The 15,826-nt window shown below is 40.1% G+C and overlaps 1 protein-coding gene across 2 annotated transcripts in view; it reads left to right on the top strand.

The window, feature by feature from the left end:
• Nucleotides 1-15,759, top strand: part of tmem145 (transmembrane protein 145) — a 32,501-nt gene extending 16,742 nt beyond the window's left edge. Inside the window, exons 6-15 of one of the 2 annotated variants that reach the window (XM_026369984.1) lie at nucleotides 385-469; nucleotides 961-1,032; nucleotides 3,036-3,095; nucleotides 3,713-3,793; nucleotides 4,034-4,112; nucleotides 5,458-5,551; nucleotides 8,173-8,345; nucleotides 9,005-9,125; nucleotides 9,447-9,635; nucleotides 11,848-15,759. In XM_026369984.1, the coding sequence (XP_026225769.1) occupies nucleotides 385-469; nucleotides 961-1,032; nucleotides 3,036-3,095; nucleotides 3,713-3,793; nucleotides 4,034-4,112; nucleotides 5,458-5,551; nucleotides 8,173-8,345; nucleotides 9,005-9,125; nucleotides 9,447-9,635; nucleotides 11,848-12,087 (1,194 nt within the window). In that variant the 3' untranslated portion in view covers nucleotides 12,088-15,759. Of the gene's footprint in view, nucleotides 1-384; nucleotides 470-960; nucleotides 1,033-3,035; nucleotides 3,105-3,712; nucleotides 3,794-4,033; nucleotides 4,113-5,457; nucleotides 5,552-8,172; nucleotides 8,346-9,004; nucleotides 9,126-9,446; nucleotides 9,636-11,847 lie in introns of both variants that reach the window. The other variant, XM_026369983.1, reaches the window with a different exon arrangement.
• The last annotated feature ends 67 nt before the right edge of the window (nucleotides 15,760-15,826 follow it).

Here is a 15,826-nt window from a genome sequence, read left to right as displayed (position 1 = left end):
GGTTTCTGTAGTACCAACTGTGAAGTGCCAAAAGCTGGCATCAAATAGCTGCTTGCACATTATTATAATCTACCTATTCTTTTAGAAATGGAAGTTTGCCTTTTTACCAATGTTCTTGTATAGCTCACTTTTCACTAACAAAGGTTTTTATTTCATATGTTAACTGGTAGCACACCAGAAACCTAAAAAACCTTCAGTACTGGTTTTAGTAGTGGTTCCATACTGCATCAGCCTGCAGAAATACAAGCAGAAGTACAGCTTTAAGCGTTAATGTATATTTTGTAGAGCTCACAAAGCCTGAATGACAATGAAAGGAAATTATTTTTAATCTCACCTGTCCCTATCCAACCGCACCCTGTGTCTAATTGTCTTCCTCTCTTGCAGGGCGATGGCTTGCAGCTGGAGTACGAGATGAAACTGACCAATGGCCAGTCTTTCTGGACGCAGCATTTCTCTGCAGATGAGTTTGGTAAGAGTGATTAGACAGAAAAAGAGAGATTATGGAACAAATCGCTGATGGCACAAGCCAACACCACTTAGCACGGCCAATAAAGCATAGTGAACTGAACAAATTACAATAATGAAGGGACGGCTGAATGAATTAATGATGATAGATGAACTGAGAGGAAGGGATGAAAAGAAGAAGAGACCCAAGTAGTTTCGAAGTGAATTATTCCTCCAAATGTTCTCTCTCTCTCTCTCTCCCACTCAGCTTCAACCGTACAGTAACTCTGTTTCCTACCTAATCCAATATCCTCTTCACGTACCTGCTTCTGTGTTTTTCATTCCCTCCCTTGTCTCCTTTTTGCTCTTCCTCAGTTGTCCCCTCCTTGTTCACCTTGATATTGCGTGAATCTCATTGACTCCTTTAACATCTTGTTTTGATTCCACCTTCATTCCGACTTTCCTCTTTTTTCTTACCTAATTATGCTTCTTGTCTTCCCCCACCCCTATTCACAGGTATCTTGGAGACAGACATCACGTTCCTGGTGATCTTCTCCCTGGTGTTCCTCCTCTCCTGCTACTTTGCCTGTAAGTACCTTTTTGTTTTTTTTTCTCATCTTCTATGAATGAGCCAGTTTATTCTGATATTCAAAGTCTGCAGCAGTCATTAAGTGCCTTCTTTCCTGCTCTTTTCCTATCTATTATAAAATCTACATGTTTTCTTGATGGAATAGGAGTAACTTCTCGTGTTTCCTCAGATAAGTAAAGGTGGAGCATGTACCTATTTTCTCTTTTGGCCGCGTCTTTGTCAGAACAGAGCACGAGCACCACTGATGTAGGAGTCAGAGAGGATGGCGAGAGCAGGTTTTGGTTTTCATGTAAAGGTCAACGGTTGAGTGGAGAAGGCAGCGGTGGCCTTAAGGGTAGTGAAGCGACTTTCGTCACATGAACTGCGCAGCTCAAATAACCTGCAGCATCAGGGAACCCGAGGAGTGACTTGCCATTAAATGAAAACTCGTTCCCAGAAACTTCACGTTAGGTGAAGCCATGCAGCCTTGCAGTGTTTTTTTTTTATTTATTTTTTTATATATTGTAACAACACATTTTCTTGCTTTAATCTGGCACATTTGTAACATCTCAAAATTAACTATTAGTCTCTTTGTGATTCCACATTATGTCCTTAATGTGGAGAGAAGTGATGAGCAGTGCAACTAAAGAACATTTCTTTCATTTCAGAGTTACTTTTGAAGGATTTTTGATGTTTTACTAGGACAGTATGCAGCCATGTTAATCATTTCTGCATATTTCTGCAGTCATCTCAGTAAAATGTGTGTGAATAGACATGTTTGGGTCGACAGCACAAAAAGAGTTAAACTAAACAGCAGGTGGCTTTTTCAAAATAGTAATTATCCACAGAACACACTGAACAGTTTTTATAGAGACTATTAAATGAGTAGAAACCAGCTCAAATAAAAGGTCTGTGGATTATATAGAGGAATTCAAACACTGTTTCTGGATTTTGATGTTACAATTAATTATTGCCATTCACAATAAACCTTTCATCTTGATTGTTTTGGTGTTGAAGGAGAAATCTCCAAGATTCTCATTGCAAAATCTGGGTTAGCAAAACCAAAACTAATCTGCATTCCTCGACATTAGAATGTTTATTAAATTTGTTTTGGAAAAGGAAGCCAATACTCCAGCTCTAACACTGGCAGGAAACGGCTTTCAAACAGAGACTGAAGGTTCATTTTTTTTGACAGCAGGTGACAAAATGGTCTCATTTAGTAGCTTTTGATTGTATATTGAATTTGTACATGTTTTAATTGTCCCAGATGTTGCTATATACTGTGCTCATGTAGATTGTGAAGAAGGCTAAGAAGAAAACCACAGGACAAGAAAATAATATAAGAACATATTGTACACATGCAGAAAAAAGTACATACCTACTGTACCTGTATCATTTCCTAAATTACACTATAATATGAGTATCACAGTGTCAAAGATGCTGACTACGGTGCAAATTATGAAACAATATGTTATAACACATTAAAGTCAGTGGAAGGGGACAGAACTTTCATTTTGGGGGCTTTAACAGCCATCATTAGAGTACCTTTGAGGAAGTCTCAAGAGGATCCAGCAGCACTTGGCTGGCCATGCTGGTGGCTATACAGAGCGGCAGTGAGTGTCTGTGAACCTTTATGACACCCTCCTCTCCCTTTAAATTTTCCCCAGGGCCACTGCTGTTTGTGGGGGTGTTTTTGCAGTAAAATTGCCTGCTTAAAAACGCATTAAATATATTTCCTCTTGGATCAGGGAGAGAGAGAATAGAGAAGATGCCTCATTTAGAACCAAGCATTGCAAGATGGATGCATACTAATGGTCGCTTCCCAATTTATCTGGCCCATTCCCTTGTTCTTTTTTTCCCTTCTCTCTGTACCTTTCTCATTCTGCTTCGCCATCTGTTAGCATATCTCCATCCTTTTTATCTCTGCCCCCACCAACACACACACACACACACACACACTCTCACACACAGCCCTCGATCACCTGTATCTCATTTGTTTTCTTTTTTTTTTTTTCCTCCGCAGACAATCTGAAGGGAAGACAGCTTCTTCACACAACCTACAAAATGTTTATGACGGCGGCAGGTGTGGAGGGTGAGCGCGTCTGTTCTTATGGACCCACACACCGTAACACACATACTATGGCACACACATTCAAGATGACTCTCTCGCACGGCTGCAGCATCTCATACCTTAATCCCCACTTCAAGAGCAGAGATATTATCGGCCTTATTAGCCTCTGAATGGGGAACTATTGCAAACAGCCGTGCTGTGCTACAGTGTTCAGTGGAGTGTGCCGTTACTGACGAACACCCCTTTACTCCTCTCATTCTACCCCCCTACCTCCCCCTTATCTCGCTTACTTGTCCCTTCGGCAAATCCTCTCTTGATTCTCCTGCCATCCCTAAATTCTCTTGTCTCCCTCTCCTCCCACTTTTCTCAAGCCTTCTGCTCCTTTTATCAATTCCTCTAATTTTCTGTCTTGCTTCTCTTCTCCATATTTCTCTCCACGTCTCCTCCCACTCTTTCTCCTTCCTTGTCTCTCCTGCTCTTTATTTTTTCTTTACTTCTTTCTTCATCATGTTCTTCTACCTTTTATCGTCCTTCACTCCTGCATCGCCCACTCCCTCTCCTCTCCTCTCCTCTTTCCCCCTTCTCCTATTTTCCCATTTTCTTCTCCCTGCATCTTTTCCATTTGGCAGTGCTCAGCCTGTTGTTCCATTGTGTCTACTGGGGCCTGTATGCTAGAGATGGAGTTGGCAATGGCAGCCTGAAAATACTCGGTGAGTTCTTCTCCTGCATCAGCCACTCACTCACTGACTGACACTGCCTCCGTGCTGCACTGCAGAATGAACGATTGCATGCAGGATTACGCGTGACCGTGTGTGTGCGCACACGTGTGTGGCGACCTGATTTTATCGTTTTCCCTCTGATATTACAGATTTGGAAACCACAACCTAATTATCCCCTCTGTCTTCTCTTTCTCACTTTCTGTCTCTCTACATCTCTCTGTTGATCTCCAGGGAAATTACTGTTCTCCGTCAGTTTCTTGGTGTTCCTTCTGATGCTCATATTGTTGGGCAAAGGTTTCACGGTCACCAGGTGGGATGTTTGCACACTCTGTGTGTGTGTGTAGATTTATTTATTTATTACTGGTTTTCCTGTTTATGCAACCTGTCACCTTGTTGTGTGTGAGTTTGTGCTGCCACTGTCTCACTGTCAGGCCTGGCTGTCAGTCATAACACCATCAGATGACATGACAATGTTAGGTGTCAGTCAAAAAGTCAGTTAATATGCTGGCTCTGATAATATGGATGAGCACCTGATACATCTGGGGCATGTGGTAGATGGATGCTGGTATGCTGGATGATGGGAACCTCATTTTGGAGGGATTATATTTACACTGAAATGATGGTTGACCAACTTTTGGTTCACTCACTCTTTCCTGGCAAGATTTAGTGGACATTTGCTTTGGACAGGCATCATTTCAGATGGACTGTTCAAGTCATCTTTCTGGTTTGAATATCATCCTGTATCCACCTAACTGAATGTAGGCTCCAACCCTTCCTTGCTGTCACTTCAGTTTTCCAATTCCAGCTTCAAACTTTAGTTGTCAGCCAATCTATCCCCAGAAATGTCTTTGAGTCAGTTTTATGTGAGAAAAGGGCACTGCAGTGTCACCGTGCTTTTAAAAAATCTAAACAGCTAGTTAAAATTGCAGGTTTTGAGTTTGAGAGTCGGTGAGTCATCATCTAAACCACTGCACATAGTTATTGGTCCTGAGTCTGGTTCAGCTAATTCCCTGCAGATATTTTCCAGACTGGGTTCATGGAATGAAAACCAAGCTTACAAGATTTAAGATGCTTTTTTTTTTTTTTTAACTTAAGGATTACGTCCCCGGGGTCCAGCAGATTCTGTGATCTATTGAACTTATTAAACAGCCTTAAAGCCCCAGTGAATAAGCTTAAAACTGCATCAACATTAAGCTAAAATTGTAGCTGTTTATTCGCAGTGACTGATAAGCTGACAGTTTGGAGAACTACACCACAGCTTTGATATGTTTTCTCTGGTGTGCTTTGATGAATTAGTCTGAGCAGGATGTTTGAAATGCTGATGAAGGTTTATTTGCTGAAGTGCATCTATTTGTTGACTGCAGTTAAACAAATAAAGAAGCATTTATTTCTGCTTTTGTGAGTGTGGACAACTTTGCACAGCCTATCATGTCTGTGTTTGTGCAACCGTTTGATATTTGTGAAGTTTATATTTAAGTGTACTTTTGGTGCCTTTAGATTAATTAGATTAATTAGTTTTTTCAGTAGAAAGAACTAAATGAGTGCTGTCTGTGTGTGTGTGTGTGTTTGTGCATCTGTTTGCATGCTGCATTTGTGTTCACTTCATTTAACTTGAGTAAAATCTCTGACCTTCCTGCTTCATCTGTGTTTGTCAGGGCGAGAATCAGTCACAGTGGCACAGTGAAGCTGAGTATCTACATGACAGTCTACACAATCACCTATATCATCCTCTTCATCTACGAGGCAGAGGTACAGACTAAAAACACATACTGTTACCACTGGATTTTTGAATACATATAACTTCCTTGGTCCAGACTAAAATATCTCAACAGCTACTGGGTAGATCGTCGTAATCTTTATTATAAATATTCAAGGATGTTAAAAGGTGCACATTTTTAAAACAATGCAAAACTGAGAAAATTTACACACAGTTCTGAACTAACTAGTGACTGGTTGTCATTTTCGTTTGATTAAATATTATAAAAAATATTTGAATATTGAATAATCTAATGAAATAAACAAACTATCTGACGTCCTTGGGAGCTATTACTTAATATACAAAGACTAACAAATTCATTGGAGAAAGAATTGACAGTATAATGAGTGAAACTAATCTTCAGTGGCAGCTCTGATTTTTACCACAATCTGTACAGTCATCATTAAAAACCTTCACCCGTTCTGTTAGTTTTCAATTAAAATTCATATAACATGGAAAAACCACTTCTTTATTTGAAAGTGGAGTTTGAATTACACCCAGTGCAAGATTTCTGACTTGACATTGTTTGACACAGTATTTGCACTTGTTACTGCTCTCCACGGCTTTTTAAAAATAATTTCATTAATATTCATGGCAGAATTGGGCTGACATCTGTGTGGGCTGTAATGGCTTTTTGCCAAGTCACTCATTACATTGGTACCTTACTAATTATCAATATGCACTATGTCTATTGTCTAAGTCTGCGAATATATACAGTCCCCTCCAAAAGTATTGGAACAGTGATCCCACTTCCTTTATTCTTGCTGTAGACGAAGTCTGGATCCAATACAAACTTAGAAGATGGTACATATTGTTACAGGCTCATCTGTGAAACACATTGGAAGTAATGTCATGGCTTGGGATCCATGGCTTCTTCTGGGACAGGCTCATTAATCTTCATTGATGATGTAACTAATGATGGCAGCAGCAGAATCACCTCAGAAGTCTACGGAAACATTTTGTCTGCCCATTTAAAGAAGGATGCAACCAAACTGACTGGGAGATCCTTCATCATGCAGCAAGTTAATAACCCAAAACACACTGAAAAACAACAAAGGAGTTCATCAGGGGCAAGAAGTGGAAGTCTCAACAAGTCTCCAGACTGAAACCCTACAGAGCATTTTACCTGCTAAAAAGGAGACTGAAGGGAGTAACAACTAAAAGAGGCTGCAGTGAAAGCCTGGAAAAGCATCACAAAAGAAGAATGCAAACTTTTGGCAATATTAATGGGTCTCAAGCCTGATGTAGTTATTGCAAACAAAAGATTTGCAACTAAATATGAAGTATTTTTCCCTTTAATCTATTTCACGTCTATCTGGTCCAATACTTTGCTCACACAAAAAATGGGTGGTTTCAAACAAAAGGCGCTTTCATCTAAGTTGTTTATTGGATTCAGACGTAAACACCTGGAAATAAAAGCTGAAATGTGGATCTCTTGTCTCATATTCATCTTTTGATTTCAAACCCAAATGTTTTCAGTCTACAAAAAAAAACCAAAAAAACAATGCAACTGGCCTCACTCTTTCAATACTTTTGTAGGGAATGTTTGTATCATAAATCCTGACAGAAACAACTAGGTACCTCTGAAATACCAACATGACAGTCGGCAATAGTTAAAAACGTAGCCAGATAATGAATCTTGGATCAGTCACTGTTTCTTTAAGGTTTTCCAGCATTGGAAAGTTGGTGACTGATTAACATACTGCAAGATATCTTATAAATTATGCATTCTACATTTGGTGTGGAAAGACAGACACATTTCAACAACTATGATGTTTAGCATTCGATGTATTTATAAATTAATAACACACTCAGGAGTGTTCCATTTACATCTTTGCTAACTGCAAAAGGCCTCAGCACAGTGAGAGGTAATGGTGGTACCTTTAGGGACAGTGGATTACAGTCTTTGAATACAGCATGGTAATGACCCAATGGGAAAAGTGCAGTGGAAGTATCCGTGCTATTTTAATGCTGGCGCCTATAGCCATTTCTCATACTGCAATATGTGGCTCTGAAGCAGTGTAATTTATCTGCCGCCTGCCCTCTTACAGGGTCTCTACTATTAAAGAGCTTTAAACTCAAGGGGGCTCCATCTAAAAATACACCAAACTAGGTTACAGTTGGAACTGAAATTAAGACTTGAGGAGTGTTCCTGGTATTGGGCCTGCAGTTGCGAATCTTACAGGCTCTGGCTGGCTGGATCCCGAGGAGCTCTACACCAAGTAGTCAGACCTATGCAATATGTAGCAAGGGTAAACCTGTACAGCCAACACTATCCGGTCAGTGGACCGTGAAATGCAATCTAGTGTCCACAGACACAAGCATGCACACTCGTTCCTGCACTCTCACACCTGTGTGCACACGTGCTGATGACCTAGTTGTGGAGAAAAAGTGTCAATGTCAAACATTTGCACAGAAGGCTACAAGCTGAGCTTTGGCTAGGTCACCACGGTGCATCAACCGGGCCGTGAGCAATCCATCTTCATAATTGGAGCACAGACTTTAATGTAAATCCAAGTCAACAGATGCCTCTTTTCTACTGTGTGTACAAATGTAGCTTGTTTTTAATGTGTGTACATTCATTTTGATGTATCTTCCCATGTCCCTGTGGCAGTTCTTCGACCCAGGCGAAGTGCTGTACGCCTATGACAGCCCTGCAGGTTATGGACTGATGGGCCTGCAGCTTCTAGCCTACGTGTGGTTCTGCTATGCTGTGCTGGTCTCCTTGAAACACTACCCAGAGAAACAGCCATTCTATGTCCCTTTCTTCACCACATACACACTATGGTGAGCCCTGCACAGCTACCCCCTCTCTGCCCTCGCTGCAGATAATAGCACCTGAGCCATAAAATGCATGCCTAGAAAAATAAACATTTCTGTGTTTGAGGTCTCTTGATTTGAATAATTGATGCTGCTCTAAAAAAAATCTGCATGAGATAGCGGAGGCTCCAGCAGTCGTGGAATGTAAAGTTTATTTTACACTACCCTTCCACAACATAGTGTGCCCAACCTTGGTGCTCTGCTTGCTCTGTGGATAATTGTACTTGACTTAATGTCTATTTTTACTCTGCTGGTAAGATTCCATCTATTGGAATAATTTATACTCATGTACAATATGTATGAAAGTTAATTTACAGCCTTGTATGGGGAAACTAGCCTGAAAAAATGCCCTTCTACAGAAACTGCTCAGCTTTTCTGCCCTTCACTCTGTGTGTTTAATAGCTTGAGCTTGAAATGAAGTGTAGATTACAAAGACTAATATTATCGCTGTATTTCTCTCTCATTGCAACCATTATCTCCCGCCTCATTATCTACGCCTTCCCTCTTATCTTTATCTCTACCTCTACTCTATCCGCTGTCTTTCTCCAACCATCACAATCTATTCTCTTCTTTCAATGTGCTTTCTCCACATCATTATCTTAAATCTTTTCACTTGTCTCCTTCAGGTTTTTCGCAGTGCCTGTTATGGCTCTGATCGCCAACTTTGGGATTCCTCGTTGGGCTCGAGAGAAAATTGTCAACGGCATTCAGCTTGGCATCCACCTCTACGCTCACATCGTCTTCCTCGTTCGTACCGCACATGCACACCCTACATAGTTGACATTATTCAAGAGCAGAATTATTGCTGCTGTCAGTCATACATTATTCACTATCCTTGAGTCATAACGGCCTCGTGTTGATTGTCTCCTCCACACATCTTTATCTACCTCTTCTTCACCTTTGACACATTGTTCTTTACTAATGGGCCATACTCCTCACGTAAATGTGCTTTTATATTCCTACTCTCTGCATGCATTGCACTTCTCACTACAGTAACTGGTACGCTATGTGTTTGCAGCTATATATAGATCTAACGCTCAATCATATCTTTTTATCCACATCTCTTAGATTATTACACGACCGTCAGCGGCCAATAAGAATTTTCCATATCATGTTCGGACCTCCCAGATTGGGATCCTGCTGTCCAGTCCGAAGGGCGGTGAGGGGGGAGAGAGTTTCCCCCATCACGCCTATGGAAACGGCTCCTTCCTGGGTGACTCTCAGCCTAACTTCACTGAACTCTTCTCCATCCAGTCAGTGAGTCTAAACCTAATGTGTACATGTTAGGATCTGTGGTTAATGTGTTGAACTGAAGCTGTATTCACTCACTAAATCTTCCCCATTCCTGAACTGGGGGCAGAAACAGGTTAAAGGTAAATATGAAGCTCAGAGTGAAACATGCAGCTAATTTTTGTGTCTATATGTAATTAAAAGTTCTCTTAATCATTTTGTAGTGCTTGACTGTATGTAATGTGTTTCAGTTATTTCCAGTTAATGGAAATAACCTGAATGGAGAAGTGAGGGCTAAATGGTGGTGTGACAGGGATGCTGAGCATGTTAAGAATAAAGATGCAAATATTAAATAGAAAAGTAGTAGTAGCGGTAGTAGTAGTTCTACTCAAATGTACACAGTATAAAGGAAGTTAATAATTATGTATTACACGTTTTATAATCTAGTATTAGCACTTAGAAATCAATTCTCTAAGTGAAAGTCAGTGTAAATAGAAGTAATGTGCATTTGTGTCTTGGTTCTTGTTACAAATCTGGCAGCTGATTTGTAAGAGCAGACCTGAGAGTGGCTGCTTACAAAAAGGCTAATAAACTATGTTTTTCATTTGGACTTTCAGTCTTTATAGCTTTAAAATCGAGGTGGGAAATAAGAGTCTCTCCTCTTTGATGTTGAACACAGTCTTGTGTCTTATCTTTATTTAACTGAAAGTAAATCAGTGAGTCTGTTGGTCCAGGTTTATCTGGTGAAAGTAAATCAGTATGTCTGTAGATCTGTAAAGCAAAGCATGCATTCTTTTAGTGTTCTGCTGTTTTTAAACTGGAGGGTAGGATTTTGAGGTTAGCACAGCAGATACAGCAGATAACTAATTTGACAGTTTTTGAGATGCATACCTACCTGTGTCAAACTTAGCTTGAAATTAACTGGTGTCTCGTGTAATAATGATGCCTCAAATTCGAAGGCATCAGTATAACAATGCTGTCTGCAAAGGGATATGTTTATAGGGATTATTTCTTGGCGTAAACTGCCATCTCTTCCTGTGGGCGTCGAGTGAATGACAGTAAGCACAGCGTAACATAGCACACGCACTGATATGAAAACACTTGGGCACAATGATATAACAATTCAATAGAAAGTTGACAAGACTAAATTAAGCCATGCTTGCCATAATGAATTGTCTGACTTTGGGGAAACTTTAGATCTGTGAAAGTCGCTGTTGCTTACGGCACATAAATGAGTGACACAATAAAAGTTTTGGATCTTCACCTACACTGCTGCAATCGTCAGAAACGAGGAGGGATGATACCACATGAAGCAGGAACCTTAATACTTGGCGCAAAGTGTGTACAATGCATCATAACTGACATAAAGCCATGGCAAGAAAAGACAAGTGTACACATGCAGCACCTCTCAACATAAAAGCAAACAGGCATACACTTGTTTGTTGTAGTAGTAGTAGTAGTAGTAGTAGTAGTAGTAGTAGTAGTAGTAATCAAATGTACACAGTATAAAGGAAGTTAATCCTTATGTATTACATATGACATGTTTTATAATCTAGTACTAGCACTTAGAAATCAATTCTCTAAGTGAAAGTCAGTGTAAATAGAAGTAATGTGCATTTGTGTCTTAGTTCTTGTTACAAATCTGGCAGCTGATTTGTAAGAGCAGACCTGAGAGTGGCTGCTTACAAAAAGGCTAATAAACTATGTTTTTCATTTGGACTTTCAGTCTTTATAGCTCTAAAATCGAGATGGGGAAATAAGAGTCTCTCCTCTTTGATGTTGAACACAGTCTTGTGTCTTATCTTTATTTAACTGAAAGTAAATCAGTGAGTCTGTTGGTCCAGGTTTATCTGGTGAAAGTAAATCAGTGTCTTCTTTAGTGTTCTGTCGTTTTTAAACTGGAGGGTAGGATTTTGAGGTTATCACAGTGCATACAGTGCAACAGCTCTGCAATGAATTCTTCATTATTATATATAATTTTTGTTAAACCTGTCACTAAGGTGATAATTCTACTAATTTTGAACTGAGGTTTGTAGAGACTCAAGTAACTGAACCAGTTAAAGTTGATGTCAGGAAACTCTGTATATGTTAAATTTACTCCAACCTGTGTAACCATCACATCATTACTGCTGTCATGTGAGGAATGGCTTCGTGTTGCTTATGCAGTGTCTGCAAAGTGCCACTGACATGAGGATCAGACCAGGTCAAAGGTGTAAAACCATCATCTTCTTTCTTCTAGGACCCGGTGAAGACAGTGGAGGAGACAGTGGCCCGTAAAGGACTAGCAGTGCCAAGGAACAGTGAGCAGAAGATCATCACCACTGCTGCTGATTTAACATCAATACTGCCCCCGCCTCCACCTCCGATACCCCCGCGCCCAGCTCCACGTTCGCCACCGCCGCCACCTCGGCTCCCCTCCTTTACTGAGTATTTCAGCATGCAGAGTGGAGGGGGAGGAGGGTATGGAACGAAGGCATGAGACGGAGAGAGACAGAATAGAGGGAGAGGAAGGAAGGCATGAAAGGTACGGACAGAAAGTCAGAGTGAAAATCTGAGTGCTGCTGTGTGAAGACAAAAGGTAAAGCCAAGAAGATTTGGAAGGACAAAGAAGACAATTCACCAGAAAAATAAAACCCCACACAGCCCTTTTTACCTGTTAATGGAAATAACCTGAATGGAGAAGTGAGGGCTAAATGGCTGTGAGACAGGAGTGCTGAGCTTGTTAAAGAATAAAGAAGCAATAAATATTTGATGTTGACCAGTAAAAGGCACACAGGGAGAAAGATGACAAAGTGGATGTAGCCAGAGCAATAGAACGACAGCAGTGAACGATGCGGAAATGAACAAAATTCTTGAAATACTTTTATTCAAAAATTCATGAGGCATTGATGGTGTGCCTGGAAAAGTTTGTAAATAGCTAAAACTTGAGAGCTACCATTCTAAACTGCTCAAAAAATTAAGGGAACACCATCACAGTACAACGCAAAGTCGATTAAACATCATATCACTCTGATTATATGTCTGTTTGGGAAGCACAAGTGATGGCGAATCAGTTTCATCTCCTCTGTTGGAAAAGAAAGTAACAACAGGTGCAATGGAGAGGCAAAACCCGGACCACCCCCAAAAAGGAATGCGTTTTACAAGTGGTGGCCACAGACAAATGGTTTCTCTAAGACCAGTCATTACACCAGGAGAGGTGGACATGCCTGTAGAAGACAGCAAACTAGAAGCCAGATCAATATCTGCTGCTCCTGCAAGAGCTCTACAACATGACTTCCAGCAACCTACTGGTGTGCATGTTTCTGACTGAGAGTGGCATGAGGGCCCAACAGAACCAATACCCTGTTCTCTTTGCAGATGAGAATGAATTTACAATGATCACAGGTGACAGGTATATGAGAAGCCATGGTGAATGTTATGGTGCCTGTCATCAAGCATGAGCAGTTAGGTGGTGGATCAGTAATGGCCTGGGGAGGAGTGTCACACAGACCTGTGTGTCAGCAGTAATCCAGCTGCTGTGAAGTACCAGGATGAAATCTTTAAAGCGACTGTCAGACCTTACGCTGGTGCAGTGGATCCTGGATTACTCCTGGTGCAGGTCAGTGCCTCATGAGGGACATTATGTGTCAGTGCATCCACTGCATCCAAGTACCACTGCAGACTGTCCAGGGGCCCACAGATGCTGTGATCCAGACCTGAGAGGAGACCCCCTGCCCCCGACACAACCTACGAATCATCAGGAGATTGCACAGATGTGGCCTGCGTCACGTTATGAGATGCTGTGATGAAATTCATGCAGCCTGTGATACCCAGTGAATTTTCAGTATGATTTTACAATTCAGTCCCCCTTGGGATAATGATATTGGTTTCCATTGGCCATTTTGTTCTAAAGTATAAATTAGTAAATATTTTCACTTTACAAGATGCGATTACGTGTTCCCTTAATTTTTTGAGCAGTGTAGATTATTTTCTTTTGAATTTCTTTTTTTTTTTTACTCATTCCACAGTTGGTGCTGTGACCATTAAATCTCATGTGACTTCCATTTGATAAAATCCATCTAAAAAACAAAAAAAAAAAGAAAAGGAAAAAGACTTTATGTTTGACACATTTTGATAAAGCATAGACATTTACTCCATATGGAGTTTGAGTTATAATTTATATTCTTACATGCCTTTATTGCAGCTGGTTATTCTGGATTGATATACTGATGTGTAAATGTAAAATGTCACCTTTACTGTGGGCACTTCTAGGTACTTGTAAAACACGCATGTTTGTATCGTACTTCCCGTCCAGAGCGCTGATATGTACTCGACATGATCATACAATATTTGCTTATTGTGTGTATTGAAATTTATCCTTGTGTAAATACATACAATAGGCTTTAGTTTATTTTTGACTGGATAACTTCTTTATTTGTTGTTCCCAACAAAACCGTCTTGGCGCTGTCTGAAACACAATATAAGTCCCAGTACTACACTAACAGTTTTTAGTTGAATTTTCACTGGAACGGCAGAATATGCCTGCTGAAAAATGTAATTTTTGTTTATGTAGACATTGGTGAATGTACTGATGCAATATAGCACAAGGACGGGGGTGACTTTCAAGTTACTGGAAAAATATAGTACATCTCTGTCAAATTGTCCTTTTTGAAAATACAAGTGACTTCATTCTCATCCCTGTTTAGTACCTGAAATGCTTTATTTGCCTGCTCTTCACACCTAAACGTTTAAACTGTACGGAAAGCTGAACAAATATTCCCCAAACATTGAGCTATGACAAAAAAAAAAAAGCCTTGTAGACGAACTGTAAAAACAGCAACACAACTGTACATTTTGTCTGTCCTGCATGGAGCACTTTAATGTTCTTGGTCTTGGTCTGTTTATTCGTGATGTCACCCTATTAGACTGCTTTGAAACCTGCATTCACACCACATAGAAGTAGTATTCCACACACATTCACCTGTAAATACAGTCTAATAATGTCATTGACTGTCCGGACATTGTAGAGAACGTATCATGCTTTTGGTGACGTAACATCGAATTGTTGAAGTTAATAATTTTCCTATGGTTGCCATTGAAACTGAGTTTACCACCAGTTTCCTACGATGCAGAAACTGTAAAAGTCAGTGAAGGGATACTAACAAATTCAGCAGTTCTATCTTGACCATTTATTTCTGATTTCTGGTACTCAGCCAATGGCAGTCTAGCTGTAAAGGAGTAATTTAGGATGCCAGGACTGTGGTGTGTAACTTATAAGTGTAGTCAGAATTGTAACTTAGTCTGTGAAACAGAATGATACTTGAATTAAGAGTACTTGTCGTTATTCCTCATTGTGACTGGTTTATATTTGGCATGTCTGCCATTTTGTCTGCTGTTTCCTACTACGGTTGCCATGACTTGACTGAATAGACACTGAATGACTTGACTAGCAGACAGGATTACTGATACGGTATCACTGCTTCAACGTCGTGTATATTGACATTACATTACAGGACTGAAGACACACACTTAGAAAAGAACTTGCAGAAAAGAGATTATGTATGCATGACAGAAAACAGCACAGCTTTTAGGCTACTCAGAGCGATCTGGTTAAGAGCACATCACTGAAGAACTGTTCAAATGCATTTTAATGGTGTCAAATAACAATTCTAAATATGCTGTACATATACACTTTTTGCCAAAATAATAAAAAAGAAATATGGTTTTATTAGAGGCCTTGTCTTGGGTGTATGTATTATTTGGCTGCTGTGTCAAAAAGCAAGTGTTTGTGTTCAGTTAGGACAAGGGCATGTGTCCAAGAGTAAATCTAATATCTGTAAATCATATTTAGAGTCTGTTCTCATTACAAGAGTCCATTAAAGTAAAACACCGCAGGGACAGACTTCAGGCTGGTCACAGTCTGATGTAGGCTAGCCTAATTATTGCACATTGCCAGTATACCAGTCTGACTGCTGAAGTGCAGACAACACACCATGCCTGTCTGTGCTTGTTCGGCACTAAGGGTCTAGATTTACAAATGGCTTTCAGGCTAATAACTGTCTAAAGGGAAAACTCAAAAGAAGTTATTTTGTGGTGTTTTAATCCGTCTACGGTTGTCTACTAAATTTAATTCAACTCATTATATGAAATAGTCCTACAGTATAGAATGGAATGTAAATCTAATCTGTTCAAATTCAGTAATACATTATACTGTCAAGTAAAGTATAAGTACATTGTGC

This window comes from Anabas testudineus, chromosome 16 (genome assembly GCF_900324465.2).
Source record: "Anabas testudineus chromosome 16, fAnaTes1.2, whole genome shotgun sequence".
In the NCBI taxonomy this organism is placed as follows: Eukaryota; Metazoa; Chordata; class Actinopteri; order Anabantiformes; family Anabantidae; genus Anabas; species Anabas testudineus.
The sequence above is the reverse complement of the archived record's forward strand: the minus strand, read 5'-3'. Positions and strand labels throughout refer to the sequence as shown.